Source organism: Columba livia, chromosome 13, assembly GCF_036013475.1.
Source record: "Columba livia isolate bColLiv1 breed racing homer chromosome 13, bColLiv1.pat.W.v2, whole genome shotgun sequence".
Classification (NCBI taxonomy): Eukaryota; Metazoa; Chordata; class Aves; order Columbiformes; family Columbidae; genus Columba; species Columba livia.
The window spans coordinates 16,462,186-16,488,207 of NC_088614.1; the positions used below are offsets into that span (position 1 = coordinate 16,462,186).

Here is a 26,022-nt window from a genome sequence, read left to right on the forward strand (position 1 = left end):
CTTCCAAAATGGAATTTTCACTTGTCTTTTCATAAGTAGGTCATTGTGCAGCTGTTGTTAATAGAGGCTGGCATTTGTAAAATGGTAAATCCACCATTGTACCCTAACGGTCACAAAATTGATCTCCATCAATTACAGAATATCCTTTACTAAAATGCCCTTTCTCAGCGCCAAGGGGTGTCGTCCCTCGCTATGATAGCCTTTGGCCTTTTTGGAATGGGAATGTGTTTCAGCCGGTTATTTTGCAAGGGCTGAAGCACAGCACCACTGTGCTCACACTATCCGTCTGCCGTTAGTTTAAGGTTTTGCCTTGACTCTACATTATTGCTTCCATCTACATTAGAGCTGCCTCAGAATTAATCTTGAGGGACATGGGTATGACAGCTATCAGCTGTCAGAGAAACAGCTGTCTCAGCTGCTGAACCTCCCAGGTCCAAATCTTCTTCCACCCTCTACAATGAAATCAGTTGGTCTTTTCAGTGCAGACAAGGCCTTACTGTCCCTGTAGTGCTCAGCTGTTGGCACAGCTTACGGAGAGACAACCGTCTCCTGGAACAGCCACAAACCTTATCCTGTGGTCTTTAAAGATTTGAATTAGGACCTCGCCCTTGATATATTTCTCATATGTCATAAAATTTGCATAGTCTGCTGCAGGAGTAGTTTGAACTCTAGAACTCTCTGAGGTGTGTATACCCCATACCCCAGGGAAAGAAGAGAATAAGTAAGAAAGGAGGAGTTCTAAGAAAATAAAATAGGAATGGCAGACCATTTATAAACTTCAGGGTTAACGAAATGAGAGAGAACATCTCAAAATCTTAGAATAAACTATTACAAAAGAAAGTAAATGGAATGTATGTTATATAAGCAGCAAGCACATTAGTTAGCATTTCAGAAAGCGGAATTGTTAGTAAGACAGTGATGTTACAGTCACATTTTGTTCGTACTGTGAACTAGAATTAATACATCATTGATTATATTATTGACTACCTGAGCCTATATGTTCTTGCACAAATACAATTAAGTATGAGTAGAATGATTGTAGATTTGGGATGTGAAGCCAACAAAATCCTGCTTTGGGTTTGGGTCGGATAGACTTGAAGATCTTCAAGGTTTAAGATCTTAAGGATTTGGAGACAACTCAAGCAGTGCAAGGACCATGATAAAAAAGACAGGGAAGGAGAAGAAAAATTGAAGAGAGCTGTGCTGAAACTGACTATGAACAGGAGTCTAGGATTTGTGAGGGATTTATCCTAAAGGCCTTGAAAAGGAAGGAAAATGTATGAAGTCCACATGGTGGTGTGCACCTGAGTGCCTTCTTAAAGACTTCCTGGACCCTTGTGTGCTTCCTTGTCAAATTCCATTGTCCAGTTGTTCCTTGTAGTTTCATTTTCCTTCCTTACATGATGGTATGCAGGGAAGCACACACACTGATGGACGGCCAGGTAGACTTAGACAGCGTGAAGCAGTTTTGCCTTTGAGAAATTGCCCAAACCTATGATGGGCAAGGATCAGAGTGGCCTCCAAAAATGTTAAAAACAAAACAAAACCACCATGTATAAAGTGATGAAAATTTATTTGGCAGAAGAAAAGACTTTGGCCTATTAAACAGTTATTTTAGGTCTGAAAAACCAAACCTTAGGAAAAAAACAAGTGTGAGGTAAGGAAGGACCTTTTTAGACAATTTATTATCACTATACCAGAGGTACACATTTTATATAATTGAGAGTCGATTAATAATGTTTTTTGTTTTGCAGCAAAGAAAAAATGCTGATTCTACTGCTTAAGACTTGGGCTGTGATTTTAATTATCTGAGCCAAGTTCACGCTCTGTGACTCTGATTTAGGCCCAGATCCAGAAAGGGGCTTAGGTGCTTAAAATATGACTTCACTGGGATTTATTCACCTAAGCCGCAGAGTGCAATCTCTTTAACATGCCCATGTTTAAGCAACATTCTGCTGTATGCCCAGAACAGCCTTTTTTGCCCGCAAAGCAGGGTTCAGCTGCTCACAGGCCTGCCCCAGCGTGCCCTGGCCGGGCAGCGACCGGCAGCGCCAGCTCCAGCCCGGCTGTGAGCCTTATGTAACGGCCGGGGGGGCAAGGTTTGCGGAGCAGCCGGCACGTCGCGCAGGGTTCGGCTGAAGCAGAGGGTAGATGATGCTGGCGAAAGGGGTGCGCACCGTTTGGGGGGGTCAGCGGTCCAGCGCAGGTGATGCCAGGCGGGGCTGCAGAGCCACATCCCTGCCCCGCCGCCTGGTGCTGCGGCTGCAGAGCAGCGGTGCTGCCCTAACCAGCTTCCCGGCCGTTCGCACCGCTCGGCTGGGCTGTGCCACGCAGGAGCAGGCCGTGGGGCTGACCCAGGTTAAAAATAACCCCGGGAAGGGACATTATTTTTAAGCTGGTCACCTCCCCACGCACCGCGGCGGCTGCCCGCAGGCAGGCGGGTGAGCAGGGCGGCCAGCAAGGCAGGTCCGCGGAACCGCAGCGCCCGCGGCTCCCTCGAGCCCGCCGCCGTGCGCAGGAGACCGCGCTTCCCCATTTCATAACCCGAGGGGCAGCGACCCCTCCGCCGGCGCCACTGGCGTTTCTCGCCCGGCCGCGGCGGGCAGACACCCCCCGCCCCGCAGCCACCGCCGCCACCTCACACAGACCCGCAGGCGGGCGGAGCGCTCGTCCCTCCCCTCTGGCACGGCAGGGAGGGAACCCCAGCGCCCGGCGGGGCGGCCCGCAAAGGGGAGGGGGCCGAGGCCAGGGCGGGGCCGGCAGCAAGGAGGCCGAGCTCGCCGCTATAACAGCGGGGGCGGAGGGGAGAGCTCTGCTCGCCGTGGTTGCTTCTGTGCGCCAGCCAGTGTGTGCTTCATCCCTCTCTTAGCCGCTAACATGGCGCTCTCCAGCGACCCCCATTTCAAGAAGCTGGTGGAGTGGCACAAGGCCAACTCCCCCAAGCTCGTCCTGCGGCAGCTGTTCGAGGCCGACAAGGATCGCTTCCAGAAGTTCAGGTGAGGCTGGGCGGCCCCCGCCCGCCTTCCCCCGCGGCTGAGCGGGCCGGCAGCCGCTCCTGCGCTCCCCACCGCCCGCCGCGGCCCGCCGGGCCCTGGGGCTGCCGGCACGACGGGCGCTTCCGCGTGCGAGGCCCGGGGCGGTGTGGGGCTGGCTCCCGCTCTCCTTCCTTCCCGCCCGCAGGTGGGCGCTGCCGGAGAGCCGGGGCCGCGCCGCGGGCGGAGGGATGAACCTTCACGGCGGAGCTTGGCAGGGGCCGTGTGTCCCGTGGGGCTCCGCTTCCTCCCGCCCGTGCGGTCCCGGGGAGGGAGCGGGGCCCGGCCACACCGCGCACACACGCACGCGGCTGCTCGGGAGGCGGGCGGGGGGCCAGGGCGGGGCGGGTGCCGCCGGCTGGAGCCGCGGAGGCCGATGGCAGGTCGGGCACGCGTGTCCCGGGCCTGCAGCGCCCCGCCGGCAGCCCCGCCGCGGCGCGGGGGCAGGAGGGAGCGGGGGGCGCTCCTCGGTGCCCCGAGGAGGCGGCCGTGCGCACTTGTCCTTGACTCATCCTTGCAGCAGGGTACGTGCCGGCGAGCACAGCGCCGGCTGCGGCTCGCACAGCGGCATTGTGGGTCCTCCGCTCCTCCGTCTTTCGCACCCGTGTGCTTAGTCATGATAAGCTCCGTGATGGGATCCCGCCGAGCCGCCCATCCATGTGCCCCCGCCTGTCAGGGGTCTGGCGGTGCCTCCCCTGCCCTGAAACGGGGAGCGGGAGGATGTTCAGCAGGTTTAGCCCTCCCTTGCCGCATGCTATCCACGGTACAGGAATGCATTGCAACATACTCTGCTAGAGGAGGAAGCAAGATGTGGGAGCGGCATGATAACGTTCAGTGGTTTCATCCTGTAAAGCAGCACTGATGTTTTCTGTACACTGGAAACTCTGCTAAGAAGTCGTGTGTGTGTAGTTACGTTGTTGGACTACACCAGCAATCTGGAAGGTCTAATACTATGTAGGTGCATTCCTGACTGGAGTTTTAAAGTGACCCTGGGCAATACAGATACAACGAGCTTCTGTTCTGGAGTGTTGAGATAAAACTTATTGCATGCATCAAGCTTTTCATTAGTGTCCTAGGTGAAGTGACTTTTCTTGTTAGATATTTCTTAAATTATAATTAAATATCACATATGAAGTCTTGCATACCATTATACAAGAGTTAAAATGTCACTTGCATTGATAGGGAAGATATGCTAAATTTTTTGAGTATTGACTTCATCTGGCTCTTCTAATAGGACTTTTTCTACTGTTAAAGAACTTCATTAATACTATCTTACACAAATCTAGTTCTTCTCTCATAGAGTTAGTTCTGTTTTCAGGTTTTCCATATCTCCAGTATTTCCCAAGAGACTGAATTTGGTATAACCAAAAGGTATAATCAAGAGGTTTCTTAGAAGGTTCCTTCCTCAGTGGCTTAAGGAAGTACTCTTATTGGGGTAGCACTGTGTCTTAGTCTCATTGGCTGTCATTTTAATATTAAAGTTACTTTAACCATCAAATATGCTCTCAATCTCAACTAGTCAGTGTATAATTGCTTTTGTGACTGTGTAGTATGCTTAGTCATTTTTGAGCGCTACACTGTCACTATGTACAGTTACTCAAAGCTAAGATACTTGACAGCTCTTGTTTCAGGCACACATACTCATCTCTCAAATGTTTTCTCCATGCTGAAAGTGACCAGTGTGTCTCCTAGAATGGCTTTATCTGATTTTTTTGTGTGTGAAATTCTTTGCCAAGGTTGTTTCAAATAGCTCTCCAGCTTAATGTCCTTTTGTGCTGCCCATAAAACAGTTGAAGTGGTTTAAGTTTACTTATCTACCTTAATCCTTTCATTATTTCAGGCCTGTTTCCTAATAAACCTTTGCATTATGGACCACCAGGAGAACTTTCTCATAGCAAAATATGATTGCAGAATTGTCAGCATGGGTTAGTCTGACAGATCTGCTTCTGCGCTTCTTGCTGATAGCCACTTTATGAGCCAGATCAGCAGGGTGGTGGTATTAATAGTTAACATCTGTTGAAGGCCTAGGCAGTCTGGAAGTTTGGCTACAAGATCCTCTCTGTAGCCTGCACCTCGCTCCTCATGTGGAATTAATCATTATGAATGCACTTCAGTTAGTTCTGCTGAGTATTATCATAAAATCATTGACTATCTCTCTTCCTTTAGAAGGAAAAGGGAAACCTGTGCCCATGTAAAAGTGCTTTCTGATACTGGTTCTGGAGAAATTCTAGACTGGTGTGAATAATTTTTAGTCTGAATATTTTGTTTCTGAGCACAAGTATCTTTTTCATGTTCTTATAAGAACCTTATACTCTCTATGTCCTACAGAACATAGGTAGAAGATCCTTCTTTTTGTCCCTTTTTTCTTCCTCAGAATTTGTATATGCTGTTTTCCAGATTGGGAATGTCGTTAGACCTGTGGGGTACACCTTGGTCTGTCTTTGCCACACAAATGTAAGGTCTGGTAGGAGCAGTGGCTTTTTTACTAGGAAAACTCTACCAGTTTTGAAGGGGATAGAACTGATATGATGCAGCTATCATAAAACTCAGCGGATAATGGATACCTGGATGCCGATTAAGGTACTCTTGATTCAAATGGCTAGTGCAGGATATAAAGTACCAGTATTACCCTCCTGCTAATTGGCTTGTCCGTTATGAAGGATCAAAATGAGTCCTCTATCTAAACATACCACCGGGGAATCTGTGTGTAATAATTCATTTAGGGGTCGCTCATTCAGTTTATGTTTAGATGGGAGATAAAATCATTTGGAGATGCTGCAGGTGACCTTCTGATTAAGGACTGTGTCACTTAGATGTGGATGTGGCTTCTGTGACAAGCCTCTCGTTCCACCTGGGTAGTGCTACAGTTAGCTGCTGCATTGCAGAATGGGTGTTGTGGCTGAACACAACTGAGCTGCAGGGTTTTGGGATTCTGTTTAAATAAAAGGTGGATCTCTTGGTGTAAGGATTTAAGATGAAGCTACATTGCATGCTGCGTGTTACACCTGGTGTGTGGGGAAGTTAGACCTGGTAGCTATTGCTTGCTTGTTTTGCATGAAATAAATTGGGATGCCATCTTTCTTCACTTTCTTCAAGTGAGTAGTGATTTGAATCCAGCCAGAATTTCACAGGATACCTTGTCTTCTAGATCTAGTGAGATTGATTTTTATTCATATAAGTAAAATAACAATGGATTTTATAAGCGAGTCATATGTCAGGTAAACACAAAGAAAAGATTGTAAGAATTTCATGTTCGTGGGGTAGAACACTGGGAAAGACTGTCTTTCTGTATTAATCTGTAGTATGAGAATTTTTGGAGTTCTCCTCTAATCTGAAGAAGTATTAGTATACTAATGGCCTTGTATCATTAGTAAAATATGTTCAAATCTGAGACCTGACTGTAAATAAATTGCATCAAATCTCAAATAGAAAGACTTGCTGGATTTGTTCTTAAATAGCAAATTTGGCAGGTGAGAGGTAACAGTCCTTCCCTTTGCTAGCTGTGTTCCAGGGCTGGATGGTCAGAGCTTCAATGAAGAGAAGGGTGATAAACAGCATTGATACCATTTTTCCTCACTTGTCTCATCTTCTTGCCTATGAAAGAAGCTTCTAATTTTGTGTTTGAAGACACCTTGTTATTTAGTGTCTCTTGTATTTTAAGACCAGAAAAAGGAGATGTTACTTTGTTTTTCCTGAAGTTAACAAAATGACCCAAATGTCTAGGCCTTGTTCATTATTACTATGACTGCAAATTGGGCTCCCTTCTCCCTTTGCAGAATCTTGCCTGCTCTGTCATATCCCTTTGGAGTAGCAATTATGCCCCAGTTTGTCGCTGTGAAGTCTCTGGCATCCATGGTCACTAAAATAACAGTGCATATTTCTGTGCTCAAGTGTTGGGAAAGAAAAAGCGGGGAAATAACGAACAACACAGAAACATTGAGATTTAAGATGGTTGGCAATTTCCTGTGGCTTGTGTGTGTGGAGCAGAAGGGAATGTAAGATATAAAAGGCTTTTTGTGCCTTTATAGAAGCCCTGCTGGATTACTTACAGGGCTTCGATTCTTCAGGTTAGAGTAAATGTATATATTTGGCTGTAAATTAGTGCAAAGAAGAAATTGATATTAAACTGTGGTGTAAAGGACTAAAGGGACTGTAGAACTTCTCACATAGATGCAAGGCTAGTAAATACATTCTCACTTGATCTCTATTGGAACACCGTTTCTGTGATTCCTCTTGGATGTAAACCTGAAAGTGCTCATATTTTGAAGTGTTAGGCAACAGCTTTCAGAAGAGGGTTAGTGAAATGATTTGGAGACTTCCACTGAGTCTGTGAGCACAGCGAGACTTCACCATTGCGCAAATGAGGTTTAATTCTGCATAGTAGTTGAAAGGATGTTTCTGTACGTGAAGTCGTACAGATTTTTAAAGGTTTGTTCAAGTCTCCATGTAGAGGATTGACTGTATTTGTTGAAAGGATCTGTAGGGAGACAGTTTAGTTGTTTAGCAGCAATAGACTGTGCTTAGCTTTTTACCTATGATATATTAGGAGAAAACTAATTATCACTAGAGAATACTAGTGGCTCAGTGAAAACAGAATGTGATTGTCCAACTGTGCATTAAATATACTTTATTGTATTTGAACTTTCATCACTAGAAAGGTGATATTATGATTTAGCTTGTTGAAAGCTGTGGTCTTAAATTAGAACAACACACTAGTAAGTTGTTTTATGAAACTTGTGGGGCAAATCAGTCCCTCAGGTCATCTTTACTAACTTAATATGATTAGAATTCCAATTATTTTGTATTCTGTTGGAGTAATCATCATCTCGCTTAAAACAGTCACTCCTCAGGAATGTGCAATTAAACAACTTGTTTGTTTTGACAGCTTGACTCTGAATACCGATCATGGGGATATCTTACTGGATTATTCAAAGAACCTTGTTACAGAAGAAGTGATGAAAATGCTGGTGGAACTGGTAACTCTTTAAAATATTGAATTAATAAACCACATAAGTTTTTTTAAAAAGTTAACTTTTACCTTCAACTGGCTATTCTAGCATTGCTCATATACATATAACTCTGAATTTGAGAGACCATCCAAGTTATAAGGCATGTGTTTACAAATCTTGGCACTGTTTGGAGTCTTGCATTGTCCTTTAGCCCCAAGGCCATTTTTCAGTGTGCAGACCTGTTTCAATGTGCTTAGTGGAAAGATTTTTGTCTGCATAACAGACCAGCTGGCGTATGACACTGTTGTTGAGATCTGCAGTAAAATAAGAGATATTAGTATGAAGTTGTAAGAGAAAGTGATGTCTTCTATACCTGCAATAGAAACAGTACTTTGTATGTCATGCAGTCTTAGAGATTCACTTGTAGTTGGATGTCTTTTAAGAAAGAAGTTTGTGTCATTAGCTTCAATTTAGCATAGTGTCCATATTTACAACCCTTCCTCAGCTATTGGTTCAGCCAAAAGCTTAGACCAGATAGGACACGGATTTTAAAAAGGGAAGAACTAGCAAAAATAGCCATAGCAAAATTACCTTTGCTATCTTCAGTTAAAAAATAAAATACCAAAAAAAATTCCACGATGGTACACAGAATCATTAATGAATCCTGCAGCGGTATGACAAGGTGAAACTGAATAATTAAGATGGATTCATTGCATCTTGGTCATTCAGCGTGTTACTGTGTAACGTCTTCAGGAAATAAACAGCCTGCATAAAATACTTGCTTTAAAATGAGATGATCAATTTTTAAGGTAGAATCTAGTGGGTCTTTTAATGTAACCGCTGTCTTCTGTGGTAAATGTTCACACTCCTTAAGGTAGCTGGACCTTTGTAGTGCCTGTTGACTTCTTACTATTTTTAAGAGGATTCTATTTTTACATTTCTCAGGCAAAGTCAAGGGGTGTGGAAAGTGCCAGGGAGCGCATGTTCAGCGGAGAGAAGATCAACTTCACTGAGGTGAGGCTATTTCTGTCCGTGGCTTTTGCCCTGCGGTTGTGCCCAAGTATTGTGATGTTTGTGCATCTGTGTAAGAAAAGTCTTGAAAAAACTTACTCTAATAGCTACTCTGAAATGCTGGGTGGCTGTGATGTTTGCTTCACTCCTTAAATGAGAAATCTTTCAAGCTCTGACAAAAAGAAGAAAATGTGTGGATGAAGCTATTCAGTCCTCCCTTCAACAAACATCTTATTTATTATTTTTTTTTGAGACTTTGGTGTATGTATTTTTTTTCTTGTCTTCCCTCATTTGTAGGGAGGAAGATGAGTTAGATTTTGCAAAGGCCATGGGGCAGGGTATTGCATTCCGGGTATCCCGTACATGCTTTTCCCTAATGTCAGTGTTCGTAAAGTGTAGTGAACTGCATACAAAGTTTCAGTGAGGCTTGTGTAAGACTTTCTGCTTTGGGTTGATGTTACTTATCTCTGGGTAGTTTAACAGCAGAGACCATAAACAGTCTTAGGAAATTAACCACCTATTTCAGTAAGATGGCAAGCATCTTCCTTTTTCTGTAGATCAGAATATTGTAATTATGGCTAAATTGTCATTAAAATATACAGAAAACGACCTTTTTTCTGAAGTTATAAATAGGATGAAAACTGGCAACTCTATAGTATGATTTATAATAAATTAATATTAAAGGCTATTTAGTATGGTTGAGGTAAATTAACAGGAACCAGTATTTCCTTTGACTTGGTTATTGACTGATGTAGCTGTTGCACAAGCTGTTTGCTTAGCTCAGCAGTTGGACATTGTATTGTTTGTGAATACAACATGTTTGTAAAAATGCACAGACAGAAACGGATACAGCTTCACTGGAGAAATGCTTCCTCTTCTGTATGAATGCCTTCAATTCACATATGTAATTCTAGCTAGTGAAAAAAGGAAGTGGAAAGAGGATGATAACCCTGAAATTTGCCTGGAAGGCTGTTTTTTCAGATCTTGCCTCTCATTAGCCTCATGTAATACAACTTATTTCTGGCCGGGTATTATGGAGTTATTCTTCATCGTGTACATGAGAGCAAAGGCAGCAGAAACCTTCTCAGCAGCACTTAAACGTGATTTTAAACCATGACGTGTTGCTGTTCTGCTGCTAGCTCCTGATTTTGTTACTGTCTTGATAAGGCAACTTCATGTAGCAGTTACCTTGTGTGATGAGTCTGGAAACATCTTTTTCATTGTCAGGCTGTTTCTCACTTACAGTCAGAAGTTGACTTGGAATTAGATTTGGTTTATCTTTTTCTCTTTGAATAGAATACAGAATCGAGTTGGTTTGGCTCTGGAATATGAGCGTGTGGACAGTGTGAATTTGTCATGAGATGTTAAAAAAAGGATGCTGTCAAACAGCATGACTGAATAAACATAATGCGATAAGACAGAAGGGAGCTGCTTAATGGCAAGAACTGACTTGTGTGCTGCTTTTGTTCTGCTTTAGAACATTTTTTAGCTTATTTGTCTGAAGTACTTAAGACTTGTCTGTATTTGGTGCTGCGGGCACTGACTGCATGATGTGTGTTTATGTGGAAATCCTTTATAGCGCACCCAAGCACGTTGCTGCCAGGTGTCTGTACCAGATGAGTTAAAACTTGCAGCTTGATATGGCACAGAGCGCATTGCAAGGGAACTCATCTGACCACTCATGGGGCCAGTCTTCATACTTAGAAAGTACTTCTGGTCAATGGTAGATGTCAGGTCAAATACAACTGCTGCTCTTGATCAAGGCAAAGCTTCCTTCAGGCCTAATAGTGAGCAGTAGTTACCAAATAATACCATTTCATAGCTGCATGTTGCAAAAAAAATTACATCTGTTCACCCCACATTTAAGTGGGTACACTTTGATAATTAGCAGCTCAAAGAGTTTTTTTGTATTCCAAGTCAGTAACCACAAACTTGATGATTTTTGAGTTAGCATTTGGTATTTGAATCATAACTTGGCAGTTCGTATTGTCTGTGTTGTCTTTGTCTCACAATGCCTCTTATTGTAGCAAGTAACAATGAGGTAGAGCAGACTAATTTTTTAATTTGTTCATTAGTATTGACTAACTCCTTCATTCTAGATTAAAGCTTTTAAGCTCCTGAACAGGCAAATCACAGGCCAGATTTCAGTGCTTTGACTTGTGTGTAACTGTGGAGAATTAATATAATATGATGCATGCCAACAGACCTTTTTTCCTCATAACACAACTACCACCTACATATCTGGTATGCAGGGGTTCAGGGAACATTTAGTTGTGGGCAGTGGGTAGAATAATGTGGCTATTGTATTCCTTTTTTTTGTCAAATGTTTAAATACATATTTGTCTTTTCCTATATGAAATGGACTATTCAGGATAATTGACAAAATGCCATAGAAAATAACCTTGGCTGCTTATTACAATTGATTTTCAGTGTTGTCACAAATAGGAAATAACTTCATCCTTGTGTACCTGAAGCATGCTGAAGTAATTAAGATAACTGAGTACTGAATGTTGCTGAATTTTGGATCATTAAATCATTAAATGCTTTTCAAGGGATTTTGAGCTTTTTTTCAAAGCAACCAAATAAGCTATTTGTTTATTTTGCATATTTTATGCTTTTGTAAGCTCTCTGTACTGATTCTGTGTATGCAGAGGGTGATCTATATGGCTGGTGATAAATGTGTGTGTATACACATACACACATGAACTATTAATTCCAGTTAACTTATAGGATTTTTAAGACTTGATTGTATGACCTTTGGAATGAGGCACCTGAGGCCTCTGGGTGTAATTTGGGAATGGTTTAATCTTTCTTTCCCCTCTTTATTTCAGAACCGAGCTGTGCTTCATATTGCTCTGAGAAATCGTTCCAATACACCAATACTTGTAGATGGGAAGGATGTTGTTCCAGAAGTAAACAAAGTGTTGGACAAAATGAAACACTTCTGCCAGGTATAAAATAACACCATAGCTTATTTTTCATATATTTGTTCTATACCCAGCCAGGTTCTTACATATGTAATGTGAAGGAGTGATTGTGGGCTGGTTCACGTCAGTTATTGTGCCCTTGTTTGTTTTTTATGATAGTTCTGGCTCAAGCATGGAGTTGGAGCTGGTTTTAGTATGATTTGGTATGATTCACTTAGTATGTTCCCAGTTGGGTTTTTCTTTAATGGGATCTCTAGATCTTGCTCTTTCAGCAGTAATCTTGCATTTACTTCAGAAGTCTTGTAAATCATTATTTACCATTCAAATATTGCCTTATTTCTTGCTAATTTTTCAACTACTTTAGCAAGTAGAGGCTGCCTCTTAAAATCTATGTAAGATCAGGAGAGAGGTAGAAGCTTCCAGCTCACTTTCCATTTGATTATGCTCTACTCAAATGGTTTCTTAAAGATCTTCTGGTCTTAGCGCAGATCCCTTTATGATTCTATTCATTTTGCAGCTTTAGCAGCATCAAAGTTTTTTGTACCCTAGTTATATACAGCAGTTGACAATTATTTTCAATATCATTAGTTGTTCTTTGATTCTGTATGTCATCTAGAAAATGTAGGCATCTGTCAGATCAGTTGAGGGAAATGTACTGAAGAACTTCATAGAGCATTTAACAAAGTCAAATTTACGTGTGATTAATCAATAAAAGCTCAATGAATAGTTCTAGTGAATTTTAAACGTGGCTGTGATTATCTGGAGCTGCTTGATTGCTATTGTGAGTCTTATCCAGGTGGCAGTGGCCAGTATCACTGCTAACTCATACTTGTTAACCTATACAAAATCAGCCTGGATTATGTCTAGTTCCTAATGGATAAATGCCAAAACCACAATAGCTGACAGTAATTGGTCTGAATTTGGTAGTTTCTTCAGAAAATGTGATAGTCAAATGCCTGCAGTTCAGTGGTCCATTTTCCACTGTAGAGTTTTTTAGCTGATTAAGATTTTGGTAGTGCAAGACAAGACTTTTCACTGGTGTCAGTCACTGAAACCTGTGAATATTGCTTTCCATGCAGGTCCATATTATCTGCAAAATAAAAATCAAGTTAAGCAGTTCCTTTGAAAAGAGTGGCAAAGATGTTTGTTTCAGTTGACTCACTTTAGAATACAGCAATATCAGCTACAGCCTACAGGAATGGTGTATACTAAAAATGGATTTTTCTGTTTGGAAATACAAAAAGCTTTAACTTAAGCACCCTTAGGGAAGGAAAGCAACTATCAGCATAACCAGGTGATTTGTTGTACAATAGTGGCTTTTTAAGTGGAGAAGGTATGTAGAAATGTGCATGGTACTAGACATACCTTTTGTGAGGGGAACAAATGTAATGCATAGGTGGTATATGATGGACAAAATTCAGTGTGGTGGTTGCGGTTGTGTTTGCCAGAACTCTAACTGTTAAAACAGCAAGAATAGAGCAGAAACCTGTACTATGTGTTCTTAAGGTGCAGCCCAGAAACGAATATTGATGCAAAATATACATGGAATATAAAAGCTTTTTGAATGTTTGGTTTGCCAGTAAATTTGTCTCCATGGCTTTATTAATATTTGTTTTCCAGTTTAGTTAGTGAAGTTGCTTCTAATTAAAGATACTTAAAGAACCCCTTCAGTTTCAAATATTTGTGGCAAATAGTTTAGTGCCCAAGATTTTTTTCGTGTTTTAGCTTGATTTCTCTTGATTTTGCCAACACTGTAAATACTACAACAGTCCACACAGAACAAGAGTTTGATCTTGCAGTGTGTTTTTTAAATATGTGCATTAGACTTCTAGCACTTAATGAAGTATCATCTTGGACGTAACTAAATGTCTAACTAAGAAGGTAGCTTTGAGTGTAGCTTGAAAGTTGTTTTTGGAGACTTTCTACAACAATGCCTGAAAACACAGCCTATTTCCAATGCTAGAATCATTAACTTCAGTGCAAGTATAAAATAATTACTTTTTTTTCCCCCCAGAGAGTCCGTAGTGGCGAATGGAAAGGCTACACTGGAAAGGCGATTACTGATGTGGTCAATGTTGGGATTGGTGGCTCTGACTTGGTAAGCTCCTGACTTCTGTGCATCTTCCACGTCTTTTTGTGTGTGTACATGCTTGCAACGAAGATAAAATCTCATCATTGCTCCATCCAGGGCCCTCTGATGGTAACTGAAGCCCTGAAACCATATTCCAAGGGAGGCCCTCGTGTTTGGTTTGTGTCCAACATTGATGGTACTCATATAGCCAAAACCCTGGCTGAGCTTAAACCAGACACTACGCTCTTCATCATTGCATCCAAGGTATGTCCAATGCAAGCCCTGGGGTGTGACTTTTCTAACTGTAAAGGATTCAGTCAGAATAGAGATCTGTCCACAGGAAGATCTAGATCAGGGATTTCTAGAGTGGATTGTTTCTATAAGGCCTGTTGTGGTTCTTCCTCAACTGGCTTGTGTTGCTACTGAAATACTTAGATCCAGAAGCCGAGTGCTGAAAATGACTATTAGAGAATAGGAATTTCCCTTACAATGACTTAACATAAGCGAGTAAGACACATGAGGGGTTTCATGGTGTCAAGAGTCTGTCTCAGTCAGCACAAGTTTAAACATTCAAAAGTTATTTTCATGTACTTCTCTGTGGGTGGAATGTGGGATCCTATGTAGCTGTTTCCTTGAAATTGAAGGTCTAGTCACATTCCTTGCTTTTATTTAATGTTACTTTTGGTCCTTTATCTTCAGGACAGTGTTACTTGTTAAGTGTTCTGTTTTTTGCATTGATGTTTTGTATTAATGAATTGCATGTAGTTTGAGAATCTATTCTGCTTTAACGTAGTAACAAAAGATCTTCACCTGGGTTCCTTGAGTACTATAAGTACTAAGCTTCTTTATTTATGAAGAGGTCAAGGTAGTTGGTAGCTTATAAGGTAACACTTATTTCTGAATATAGACTTAAAAGCTGCCCTTTTTTAAAGTCTCGCCTTGCTGATAATTCATTCTGTAAACATAATTGCTAGCTGCCCTCTTCCCTTGAGGAATACTTCTGTTTTAGCAGAGGAAACTGGTGAAGACAAACTTCATAGTTATATAACTTGCATCACCTTTGTTTGTAAAGCCCAGTAGCAGATTTTCTTCCAACAGCAAAAAGGTTCAACAAGTGCACATGTGTGTAATGTTGGCCATGCTCTGTGGTGGTGCTCATTATCTTATCTTGGCAATACTGCAGCCGGGCAACAACTTATGGAATAAGGAAACTTCACAAAGTAATACTAATGGTCACTTTGAGTAAATGAGTTCACGATCACGGTTCAAAGGCTTAGCAGACTGCCAAATTGAAAGAGTAACGCTTCAATTTCTGTTTGCCAGCCTGTAGTTAGATAATTGGATGTGTTTGGAAGAGGATGAATGGCATTTTTTTGTTTTCCATAATAGGCTTGTGTTTCATAATGAAATATTTCTGGAGATGGATGAGAGTAGGTTGAATCTAGTGTTCACCCTTAAAGCTAAATTTTGATGGTTGAGTAGATCAGAATGGTTGTAGATACTTGTAAAACTGCATGGCTGAACTTCTGTGCATACTTCATGAAGCAGGAAAACATTTTCCTTTAATCAGCAAATCAAAATTATGGCAATAATCTTAGCAGAAATGAGTATTACTACATGAAAAAGTAGGAATTGAAGAACAAGAGGACAGTCCAGCTAGGTTGGTGTTCAATCAGTTCCTTTTTAGTCAAATGGTAAAATTTCAGATTTAGTGGAAGAAAGAAGTAAAAAAAATTTAGTCTCAAGGTTTTGCATACCAGTTTGGGAGAGGGAAGGTGGGGAATAATTATTCAAATTCTTGATACATGCTAGTTGAAAACTAGATAGGTAAATCTAGCAACACTAGTCTTTAATGGATTGATAGGCTTGCTTTTATTTTTTTTCTGAAATCTGGCAGCAGCTGTCATGAACATCTCGCGTCACTCTGCTCTGGTTGTCTGGAACACATGTTTTAGGAGCCTGGACTTGTTTCAATTTTAATTAAGGTGTTTTGCATACTTCCTTGTTTTCTGCTATGCAGACTTTCACCACCCAAGAAACTATCACCAATGCGGAAACGGCCAAAGAGTGGTTCCTACATGCTGCTAAAGATGTAAGTCTAACATGTTTAGGTTACGTAACAGAATGCAACGGTTTTTTATTGTGCAATTTCTCCCTGATCATTCAGTGTGCTTTGGAGCAGAGCCAATAGCTGCCCAAACATAAGCTGTATAGCTCAGCAAATGCTGTACATATAACATTTCAGTGCTTCACGGTTAGTGATAGGTTGTTATATCCAATCAAAGTGATAAAACCACTGGATTTTTGTTATAATGGTTGTCATGCATTATTCCTCCAAATCCTGCTTGTTAAGTAATAGAGTGTAGCACTGGCCTTAGAGCTGTCTAATAATTTGGTGGAACCACAGATACAGAAATTCAAGAATATGGTGTCTGTGTGGCGTCACCTTCCAGTTCTTGGCAAATCTTTAGAAATGAAGCTATGATTGGAGTGATATACTGACATATCTGTGGCAGATGTCTGTACTATGAATAGAAACCTTGTATTTGGCTCATTCTCTCTTGTTTCTAACCTTTAAAAGAAAAAATATAAAGCCAGATACTGCCTGCTAAGGTAGTTAAGATAATGTTTAACCTGTTCCATTCAGGATAGCTGAATTTTGTTTGAAAGCTGGGCTTGTTACACTACTGTTACAGATACCTCCTCTTTGTTCACCAGAACACTTGCTGAAAGACCAAAGTCTAAATCTGGAGTTTGAGATTTATCAGTAATTCCAGTTATCTTGATCCTTTGACCCAGCCATAAGTGTAGTGCATGTACAACAAACTCCAGCTGCTCCACAGTGGTCATAGTGATGTTCCAAACTGATAATGTGCTCTTGAGGAAATAGTGTGCTGCTCTAAATAGTGACTGTTTCCACTGGGCTTAATGAGAATGTTATCAGAATGTTACCCTCGACAGACATGCTGCCAAATCTGACACTGAATGTGAATGAAGTGAATAAGATGATTTCGAGTTCATAATGCAAAAATAACTGATGATAGTCAACAGTATTTTGTTTAAATGTAGATGGTAGCAGATCAGGTTTATGACCAGAAATCAAAATAAATTAACATTCTAGGTCTAACAATCTGTTTATTTTTATTAAGCCTTCAGCAGTGGCCAAGCATTTTGTTGCCTTGTCTACCAATGGTGTAAGTATAATCTATTTCATTATTTTTGTGTACCTTTAAGATGGCCTCATTTTAAAATCCAGTAAGGAAGCCTATCTTTTAAGACACCACTACTTGAACACCAAGTTGGCCTTCCTCTTGAAATGAAGCATATGGTTTTTTCCTACTGAAAAGAACTAAAACATTTCCAGAGTAATGAACTGTAGCAAGGTTGGACCTTCATCATAGATTTGTGCTTTTTCTGCTAGAGCTTTAAATCTGAAGTCAGGATCTCTTATGCTTGAAATGACTATGTTATTGAGTGTTACATGTAATTGCTTCAGTGTGTGTGAATGTAGTTATTATGTAAACAAATATTGCTCTTCTGGATTCCTCAATTAAGTGCTGAAGTGATGCAGGTAGTTTGTGTGACTGATCTGAAGCACTTGATGAGCATAATGTACCCTGATGTGGTGTTTCATGCAAAAGTGTGAAGTAGAAAGAGCAATAGCAATTAGAAAAAGATTCTGCAATAATTAAGAGGCTGTCGGGTACTGTGGTGTGAAATTCCTTTCTTCCATTCTGGTTTTGTTAAATGTAACATGAATGTCAGTCCAGCTCCTACTTGTATTGCCACTTAGATTGGTCAGAAAATGCGAGTATGTAATTGATTTTGAGAGTGATCTCTGGAATTAAAGGTATACTTTTTTCTTATGGATGCTATGTATTTTTAAAATAGAGGATGTAATTGAGAAATTGTGTATTTAATAGGTACCCAACCTGTGTTTTTTTTATTTGCTAGACATTAAACTTTTAATGTTGGTTTTACTTAGTGTTCTTACACACTTCCTTTTTTTTAATTCTAGCCTAAAGTTAAAGACTTTGGAATTGACCCACAGAACATGTTTGAATTCTGGGATGTGAGTAAATATCTAATTTTGTGTGGTAGATGTTAACTGTTAGAATAATCTAACTTCAGAAAATGTTAACTAGATGTCAGGAAGTTGCCAAAATACGTAAATTATAGAAATTGTATTCTTGGTACTGAAACATCTGAAAACTTGTAAGTAAAGGCAAATTGAGAACATGTCAGGCAAGCAAGTAGTCTTGTCTCTTGGCCATTCCATTAAAATCCTGCAGTCAAAGGTCTGAAGAGAAACCTTCTGTGTTCTTGGCTGTGTGATCAGCTGTTGGGTAACAGGAGATACAAGTCTTAGCTTATTCCTTGGTGTAAGTAGTTATTATAAGACGTGACATTTGACTGTTGGGGTCTACTGTATGTAATCTAGGCCTGTAAAGGTCAAACATCAGAAATGGGAGCCTAATTTGATATTTTATAGCAGATGCATATTTTAGGTATACTGCCCTTAGTCTTGGCCCTTAATCAGAGACAGATTGGTTTATGTCTCACTGGCTCTGTGCCTCACAAACTAGATTTTAAAGCTGTTGTTTAGAAATTATTTGGAGCATTACCTTTCCTAGATAGTGCCGTAATCTTGCTGAAGCACCTTTCACCTATAGAGGAGTGATATTAGGAAAGCAGTTCATACAAGCACCAAATTTAGTGTTTGAAAATGAACTGGAATTATCAGAGGATCTGCTTCAAAACATGTTATATAAATTGAACAAGCAGGATAACTTCAAAGCCTCAAAAAATGCATACTTAAGGATTCATTAGGGAGCTACTGTAAAGTGCATGTCCCATTGACCATGCCGTATAATGTGTAGTGAATTATCACCAGAAGGAATATTGGTTTTGCCGAAAACAGTCTAAATGTATCCTGCTATTTCCTAATAGTTTGAATTTAAAAGCCCTGCACTTATCTCTAAACCAGCCTCTTGTTTTCAGTGGGTTGGTGGTCGCTACTCTCTGTGGTCTGCCATTGGTCTCTCCATTGCCCTGCATATTGGTAGGTATTCCTATGAGGTAACAATGCCAAGAATTAATCTGTTTGCTTCAGGAATATAACTGTGAAATGGATTAACAATAGTGGATTGTGGATCATTTTAGGGGCAAATATTTTACCACAACCTGTTCTGAGTGCTTGGATGTTTGTGCTAAAAAACAATCTGTAATGTGATGGAAATGTTGGTATTTTAGTACTGTAAAAGCAGTTTTGGAAGTTACCCATATTGGGTAAATATAGTCAAAATCAATTTCTTTAGTCACTTGCATAGCCAGAAGTGCCTGATTCATGTAAAGCCATGTCAGTGTTGAAAATTAGACCTTGCAACTGACATTCCTAAACTATTTAAAAGCAGGGTATTTAATTTCTGTAAGTACATACACACTAAACATCAAAATCCTCTATCTCCAGTTCTGCATACCAGCTCTGTTCGCACTGTTAACTATCTCTCCCATTCATTTTGTCCCCGGTATTTGTTCTTCTAGTCTATAGGACCTAGGAATGCTGATTCTATCTGCAGTTGATTGTGGAGCAAACATAGACTCACTAAATTGATCCCCACCTACTTGTATTGTTGCAGGGTAGCATTGGCATTTCTGATGCAGCTCTCAAAAGCAGGTGGAAAGTACACAGTGAATGTCCAGGGGCTCTAACTACTGCTGTTTCCTGGTGAGCAGCAGTCTTGCATTTGTTCCCTCATCACTTCCTTTAGATATCTAAAGTCTGAAACCGTAATTTGTTTTCCTAAATAAAGCTAGAATTCCTTCAGACTGAAGTTAGAAGAAAAATATTGGGGTTTATGTTCTTGGAATGATATGAATAGGAGCTGTCATGTGTAGAAAGACCTATGTGAACAGCAAAATAAACCGGTCAGGGACTTACTGTTTTGTCTGCAATGAACTGTTCATCTCTGCTGTCAGACAGATTTGGTGTTGACTGCTGACATGCCAGTCTGTCTGCATTTCTTGCTCTCATATCCTTCATCTTCCAAAGCTGGCTTCTGACCATAGGTAGAGCCGCTGCATTGATTGCCAAACGCTTCATCTCCATTTTTCCATAAAAGAATCAGGATTTCTGGCTTTGCAGGAAAGGATAGTATTAGTTAAACTACTCATTAGTGAAAATTAATTAACACCCTAATTATAGAGCGAAGAAAAATCAAGTGACTTGTTAAGAGAACGGGGAAGGGGGGGATGGACCTTTTTCTTTGAGAAGACCTTATTACAGTTGTGTTTTCCTCAGACCAGCACAGAAATGCCTGCTGTGCTATCCATGTCCTGGTTTTTTGAGGATGTTTTTGCCGCTGTGGCTGTGAAGTGGCTAAGTGTTCAGGCTTGCTGAAAACTACGTAGTGTTTAATGGAGAGCCTGGTTTTAAAGCCTCTGTTTTCCTTCCAGTTGCCCTTTCTGCTTGAGTGGGGGTTTTAGGCAAAGGTTTTTAAAGTATGTTTCATGGAGTTGGACTTGCTCTGAAGTCCAGGCTTTAATCCTAACTAAATGTATCTGGTTTATGTGATGCAAATTTCAAGAGAAGTCGAAGTGCAACTTTGAACTAAATTAGTAGTTGGGAGCCTTGCTGCCTGCAAGGAATCTCAACCATTTTGCAATTTTTTTCTACAAGAAAAATAAGGTTTGAGTTTTAATAGTAAATAGAAACTGACTCTTTCCGTTGTTAGGTTTTGACAACTTTGAGAGCCTGCTTGCAGGAGCCCACTGGATGGTGAGTGGACGTCTGTTTCACATTTGTTCCTTAACAGCATTGTTAGGAAGATAACTGAAGGCAGGTTGGTTTCTAAAGTTCAGCTCCCCATGTCTTCTCAGTGTTTCTAAAATTACTGTGCTTGGGATGCTCTCCCTGGATCAAGGCAACAACAACAATTTAGGAGTTGGGAGGGTTGACAATTGTCTTATCAAAAGTGTAATTATTTTCCTTTGTGTCACATAGGATAATCACTTCCGCACAGCCCCCCTGGAGAAGAACGTGCCTGTGCTGTTGGCCATGCTAGGGGTCTGGTATATAAACTGCTATGGATGTGAAACCCATGCCCTTCTGCCCTATGACCAATACATGCACCGCTTTGCTGCCTACTTCCAGCAGGTAAGGCTCAGAGTAAAGACTTCAAAAAGCAAATACGTAGATATGCTTCTGTCCTGGTTCTAGAACCCGAATGTATGTTTCTAGGTTAAAATTGCAATCACTTCAACTCATGTAATCAAGAGCCTAAAGAGGCTGGTGCCAAGACTGATATCAGCTTATTTGCTCAGTTAATTTAGGGAGTTTTTTCCTCAGACCTCCATTATCTTGAAGTCTGTAAATTGAACAGCTATATCCCTGGCCCTTATGAAATTCATATAAAAGGGTAACACTCGCAGCACTTGTAGTTGAAGTATTTATGGAAACTTCTGTTGATATTGTGTGGTTCTGCAAGAAAAATGATACTGCCCTCCCTTCTTTTAGGGTGATATGGAATCTAATGGCAAATACATTACCAGGAAAGGCTCTCGCGTGGACTACAATACCGGCCCGATTGTGTGGGGGGAGCCTGGCACTAATGGGCAGCACGCTTTTTACCAGCTCATTCATCAAGGTAGGCTGAAACTGTTCTGTACCTTGTTTTGGAATTAAATTATGAAAGGTTTCAAAGAGAGTCTGCAGAATTGAGACTAATTTAGAGGTTGGGTTCTAAAGGCTTTCCTGTTGCAGGGTTATTAACATGGCTTTTTTAATAGGAACTCGCATGATTCCCTGTGACTTCCTGATCCCAGTCCAGACCCAGCATCCAGTCAGAAATGGCTTGCATCACAAGGTAATAAGTTATTTGTCAGGGCACCTGTATTTTCTTGTGGCTGGTAAGGTATTGAAGCTTATTCAGAACTGCAGTGTGCAAGATTTCTAAATGTCCCTTTGAAACTATACCCATAGGCTCTATGAACATTCACAGTAGGTTTGAAAATACCAAAATTATAATTACATATTGTATGTATGTAATACAGTGGTATTTTTGTTCTTGAAGAAATTGCAGCCTCAGTTATTGAGGCAGATCAATTATGTGGCCTGTTGGCCTACTGAAGCTAGAAAGAGTAGAGCCATTAAGTATTTGGAGAGAAGTTTCTCTGTAGGAATTGTAAGGAATGTAATTCTTGAACAGTAGGAAGAAGCAAATTCTCAGAGCTGATGAAAACTTCCTCAGATGCTGTTGCAAGTCCTAAAATCTGGGACAAAATTTAGTGAGTATACTAGCATGTCGAGGTTGATAGCCTTGTATACACATAGATATTTTTTAATAAGTCAAATATTTTTAGGTTAATGTATAATCCAACTAAGGATATTCAGTGAACTGTGTATAACAGTTTTTAAGTTCCATAGGTGCAAACTAGTCCATGTCTACTCCTTACTGCATAATTCAGAAAAAGCATGATTCCTCACTGCATTTCAATGTTGTCATGATTTCAGATTACAAGTGCTATTTAAACAGTTTAATAGTAATTTTTTGTTGAGTAACACTAAGTACAGGTGAAAGTTTTAGAAGATGACTTTGTGAAAGAAAGTGACAAAAGGTTTAGTTGGACTGTAGGTATAGTAAGAGTTTGTTTTCAATGTAACTTGTAGGACAAATCAGTGTATGAAGTTGCAAGGTAACATTAGGCAGGGAATAGGAAACTAAAAACTTCTGCTGTCTTGCTAGGGATCAGTATATGGTATGCTGTGGGGATTTTCCTTTATACAGAGTAATTACATTATAGTTGGTTACCTTTGACTAATCTTTGCACCTGGCTTTCCAGGCACATGGTGTAGTATGGGATGAAAGTATAGACTATACTGGGTGAAAGGGGTGTGTGAAGTCCTTTGTTCTGCCTGGGAGGCTTGCTGCCTGCTTCAGCAGGGGAAGGACTCTGCAAAACAGTCCTGATTGTCTTTGGATACATGCACTATTAAAATAATAATCAAGTCTCCTGGCACTCTGAGGTAAAAAGCAATAGTGAGCATTAAACAGTTTAAAACCATTGCACATTTTACTGCTGTAGTGTTAGAGTTGTAACTCTAGAGCAGGTCTTGGTCTAGATTCAAGCACTAGGTATTTCTGTTCCAGCTAATTAAACAGCTTGAGTTGATGTTTTTATTTCTACCTGCTAGATCCTTTTGGCCAACTTCCTTGCTCAGACTGAGGCCTTGATGAAAGGCAAGACTGCTGATGAAGCTCGTAAGGAACTTCAAGCATCAGGACTGAGTGGAGATGCTCTGGAGAAGCTCCTTCCCCACAAGGTAACAGGGCTTTGGCACTGGTGGTGAGGACCGCGTGTTGGGCTGCTCGGTGGAGTTGGCTGGTGGGGCAGTGCCCTCCGGTGGCAGTCGGGTTCTACTGGCTTGGCAGCCGCGAAGGTTGTGTGGCTGACTTGTATTTATTTTACTTCTTCCTGTAGCCTACAGTAGCCACTAGTGGGGGTTGGAGGTAACATTTAGCCGTTGTGTTTGTAATAACACATGAAAACAATGCAATTTTATGATTTAAGTTGTTAGCCTTTAAAGCTTCCAGGATTTTGTATTTATTGCTAATACAAATCATGTGGGCTATAAGGAAAATATAAACTGCAAGTTTCTGATGTGAGTTTGGCAACATAGTAGATAACAACTCTTGTTTTGCAAGGTCTTTGAGGGAAATCGACCAACCAATTCCATTGTGTTTACAAAACTCAATCCATTCACGCTGGGAGCTCTCATTGGTGAGTAAACAGATCTCTCATCTGTCTGTGTGTGTTAAGACTTTCTGATAAACTTAACGATGAATTTCTTTTCCTGCTTATAGCCATGTATGAGCACAAGATATTTGTTCAAGGAATTGTCTGGGATATTAACAGTTATGACCAGTGGGGGTAAGTCTCCTTTATCTGTTTCTTGTATACTTACTGACAGTAGTATTCCTTAATCTGTTGTGACGTTGAAAAGATACAGTGAGAAAAATAAGTGTTTATACGTAAAGCAAATTATCATAGGATAGTTTTAAATGAAAACAGATTTTCTGGGGATAAATAATCATGGATCCTTGTTCAGCTGTGCATAATGACTTCGTAGCTACAACTTTAGCTATGGACCGTTGTTTAGTTTGATTAAAAAATACTATGAATACAAAAAAGAGGCAGTAATAGTGAACAAAGTAGTTGACCAGACTGAACAGTTGCACTGAGATTTATAAAGGGAAAATAATTTCCCTTATAGAAGGGAAATAATAATTTTACCTCTAGCAACATTTGGTAGGCAGCTTGCATGGGATCTGTTAAGCAGAAGATTGAGCACCTCTTAGTTTTCCTGTACTGGAGGTGCAAGAACATTCTTGGCAGATGTCTTTGTATATAGGAGCCCTGTGTCTAATGCATGGTTGCACCTGTGACCAAGGTTAATGATAGAACTCCATGTGGAGAAGAGCAGCTTTATGAGGAGTTTGTAATTTTGTTACCTTTAAAAATGGGAGACTTAATCAGAAGCTAATGAGATTCTTTTAAATCTATAGTAGTGTTAACTGTACAACATACTATATGAAGACTTAGACAAGAGAAAAGGACTGGGAAATGAGTCAGATTTTTCAGGTGAAACCTGCCTGTGTTGTGAGGGGTTATTTTGAAGAGCAAGTTTGCTTTACAGGCCTAGAATAGCAGTTTAAACTAAGCTCTCTTCTTAAAGGCTGAAGATAAGTATTTGTATATGTTTTCTTAGAGCTATGCTACCACAGCAAGTTCTTTAAAATATTATAGCAGAAACTGATAAAGAAAGACTGTCTAATAAAAACTGATGTCTGCCATAAACTGAAATCAGGAGTGGGGTAGGAGCAAGTACAGCTTTTACTGCAACATATCAAAATCTAGAATGGCATCCAAAACTAACTGTGGAATGTGGGAATGTTGTCGAACCAGCCTGGTTTCTTGCAGCTGTTGGAATATCCTGGGTTCTTATCCTGCCTGTGGCTGTAACGCCTGGGTAGCATGCTGTGGTGTTGGGGAAGGCTTCCTGGCCTACACCTCTGCTGTTTATAGTCTTGGTGCTACAAATCAGTGTTCTGAGTGATGTCATGTTCAAAAGTGAACAGCAGTGAGCTGAATGCACTCTGCATTGGGGCAAGCTACGTAACAATTGAGTACTGAAGGGGAAAAGACTCAACTTTTAAAATAAAAGTTTCTCTCTTTAGACATTCTGTAATTTGAGAGCTGTCTGTTCAGCTAAGCAGCTGTGAGAGCTCCAGTTGTTCCTGAATGGCACTGAGTTGAATAATACCAACTCAGTAATTTGTAAAGGGAAGAACATTCATCATAGTGTTCACTGTCAAGTGACTTTTTACTGGCAGCTATTTTTAATGTCAATGGATTTTGATAAATACTGTAAGTTATTAGCACTAATTTTGTTTTTCTTCTTTCTTCTCCTGCTTTTATAAATGCAGAGTTGAACTTGGAAAACAACTTGCCAAGAAAATTGAGCCTGAACTGGAGTCAGATGCTCCAGTGACATCTCATGACAGCTCAACAAATGGGCTCATCAATTTCATCAAAAAGCACAGAGCCTGAAATCAAAGATTTGGAGGCTATCGACAATCTAACCACCCAGTACCCAAATCTGTTGTAGTTGTGCTTTTTAGCCACTTCTAACACAAATAGCACTTTACAGATGTAGCTTCTTCACTTGTTGCAGTTAATCTTGTCACGTCAAGTGTTACAAATGAAAACTAGTTTTGTGAAACCCAGAGATTGTATAGTGGCTTTCTATTTTTGTGGCTGTTAATCTGTAAAGTGCAGCTGGTATGTTCCTCAATTCTTATCCCTCAACTTCCTTAAAGATGATCACATAATGATATTAGAAAATAAAAGGTATGATGGACGAGTAAAACTTTTTCACTCTGTATCTTGAAAGTGCAGATCTAGTAATATTTGCCTCAATGAGTGTGTAAGGTCCTCTGAAGCCAAGTAAATGAGCTTCTGTCTTTCTTGGA

At 40.6% G+C, this 26,022-nt stretch overlaps 1 protein-coding gene across 1 annotated transcript; it reads left to right on the forward strand.

The window, feature by feature from the left end:
• Positions 1 to 2,690: 2,690 nt before the first annotated feature.
• On the forward strand, positions 2,691 to 25,919 carry GPI (glucose-6-phosphate isomerase). Its single transcript, XM_065028451.1, has 18 exons — positions 2,691 to 2,996; positions 7,918 to 8,008; positions 8,927 to 8,995; positions 11,824 to 11,943; positions 13,934 to 14,017; positions 14,108 to 14,254; positions 16,011 to 16,082; positions 17,140 to 17,184; positions 18,009 to 18,062; positions 18,992 to 19,052; positions 20,725 to 20,768; positions 20,994 to 21,146; positions 21,507 to 21,636; positions 21,779 to 21,855; positions 23,184 to 23,312; positions 23,695 to 23,770; positions 23,854 to 23,920; positions 25,477 to 25,919. Exons 1-18 carry the CDS (start codon positions 2,878 to 2,880, stop codon positions 25,598 to 25,600), a joined length of 1,662 nt encoding a protein of 553 aa, XP_064884523.1. The 5' UTR covers positions 2,691 to 2,877; the 3' UTR covers positions 25,601 to 25,919.
• Positions 25,920 to 26,022: the final 103 nt, after the last annotated feature.

What these genes read in the sequence shown, in the direction of transcription:
- GPI (XM_065028451.1), top strand. Translation starts at nt 2,878, where the DNA reads ATGGCGCTCTCCAGCGACCCCCATTTCAAGAAGCTGGTGGAGTGGCAC. An exon ending in GATCGCTTCCAGAAGTTCAG is followed by an intron (nt 2,997 to 7,917) that starts GTGAGGCTGGGC and finishes TTGTTTTGACAG; the next exon opens with CTTGACTCTGAATACCGATC. An exon ending in AACAGTTATGACCAGTGGGG is followed by an intron (nt 23,921 to 25,476) that starts GTAAGTCTCCTT and finishes TTATAAATGCAG; the next exon opens with AGTTGAACTTGGAAAACAAC.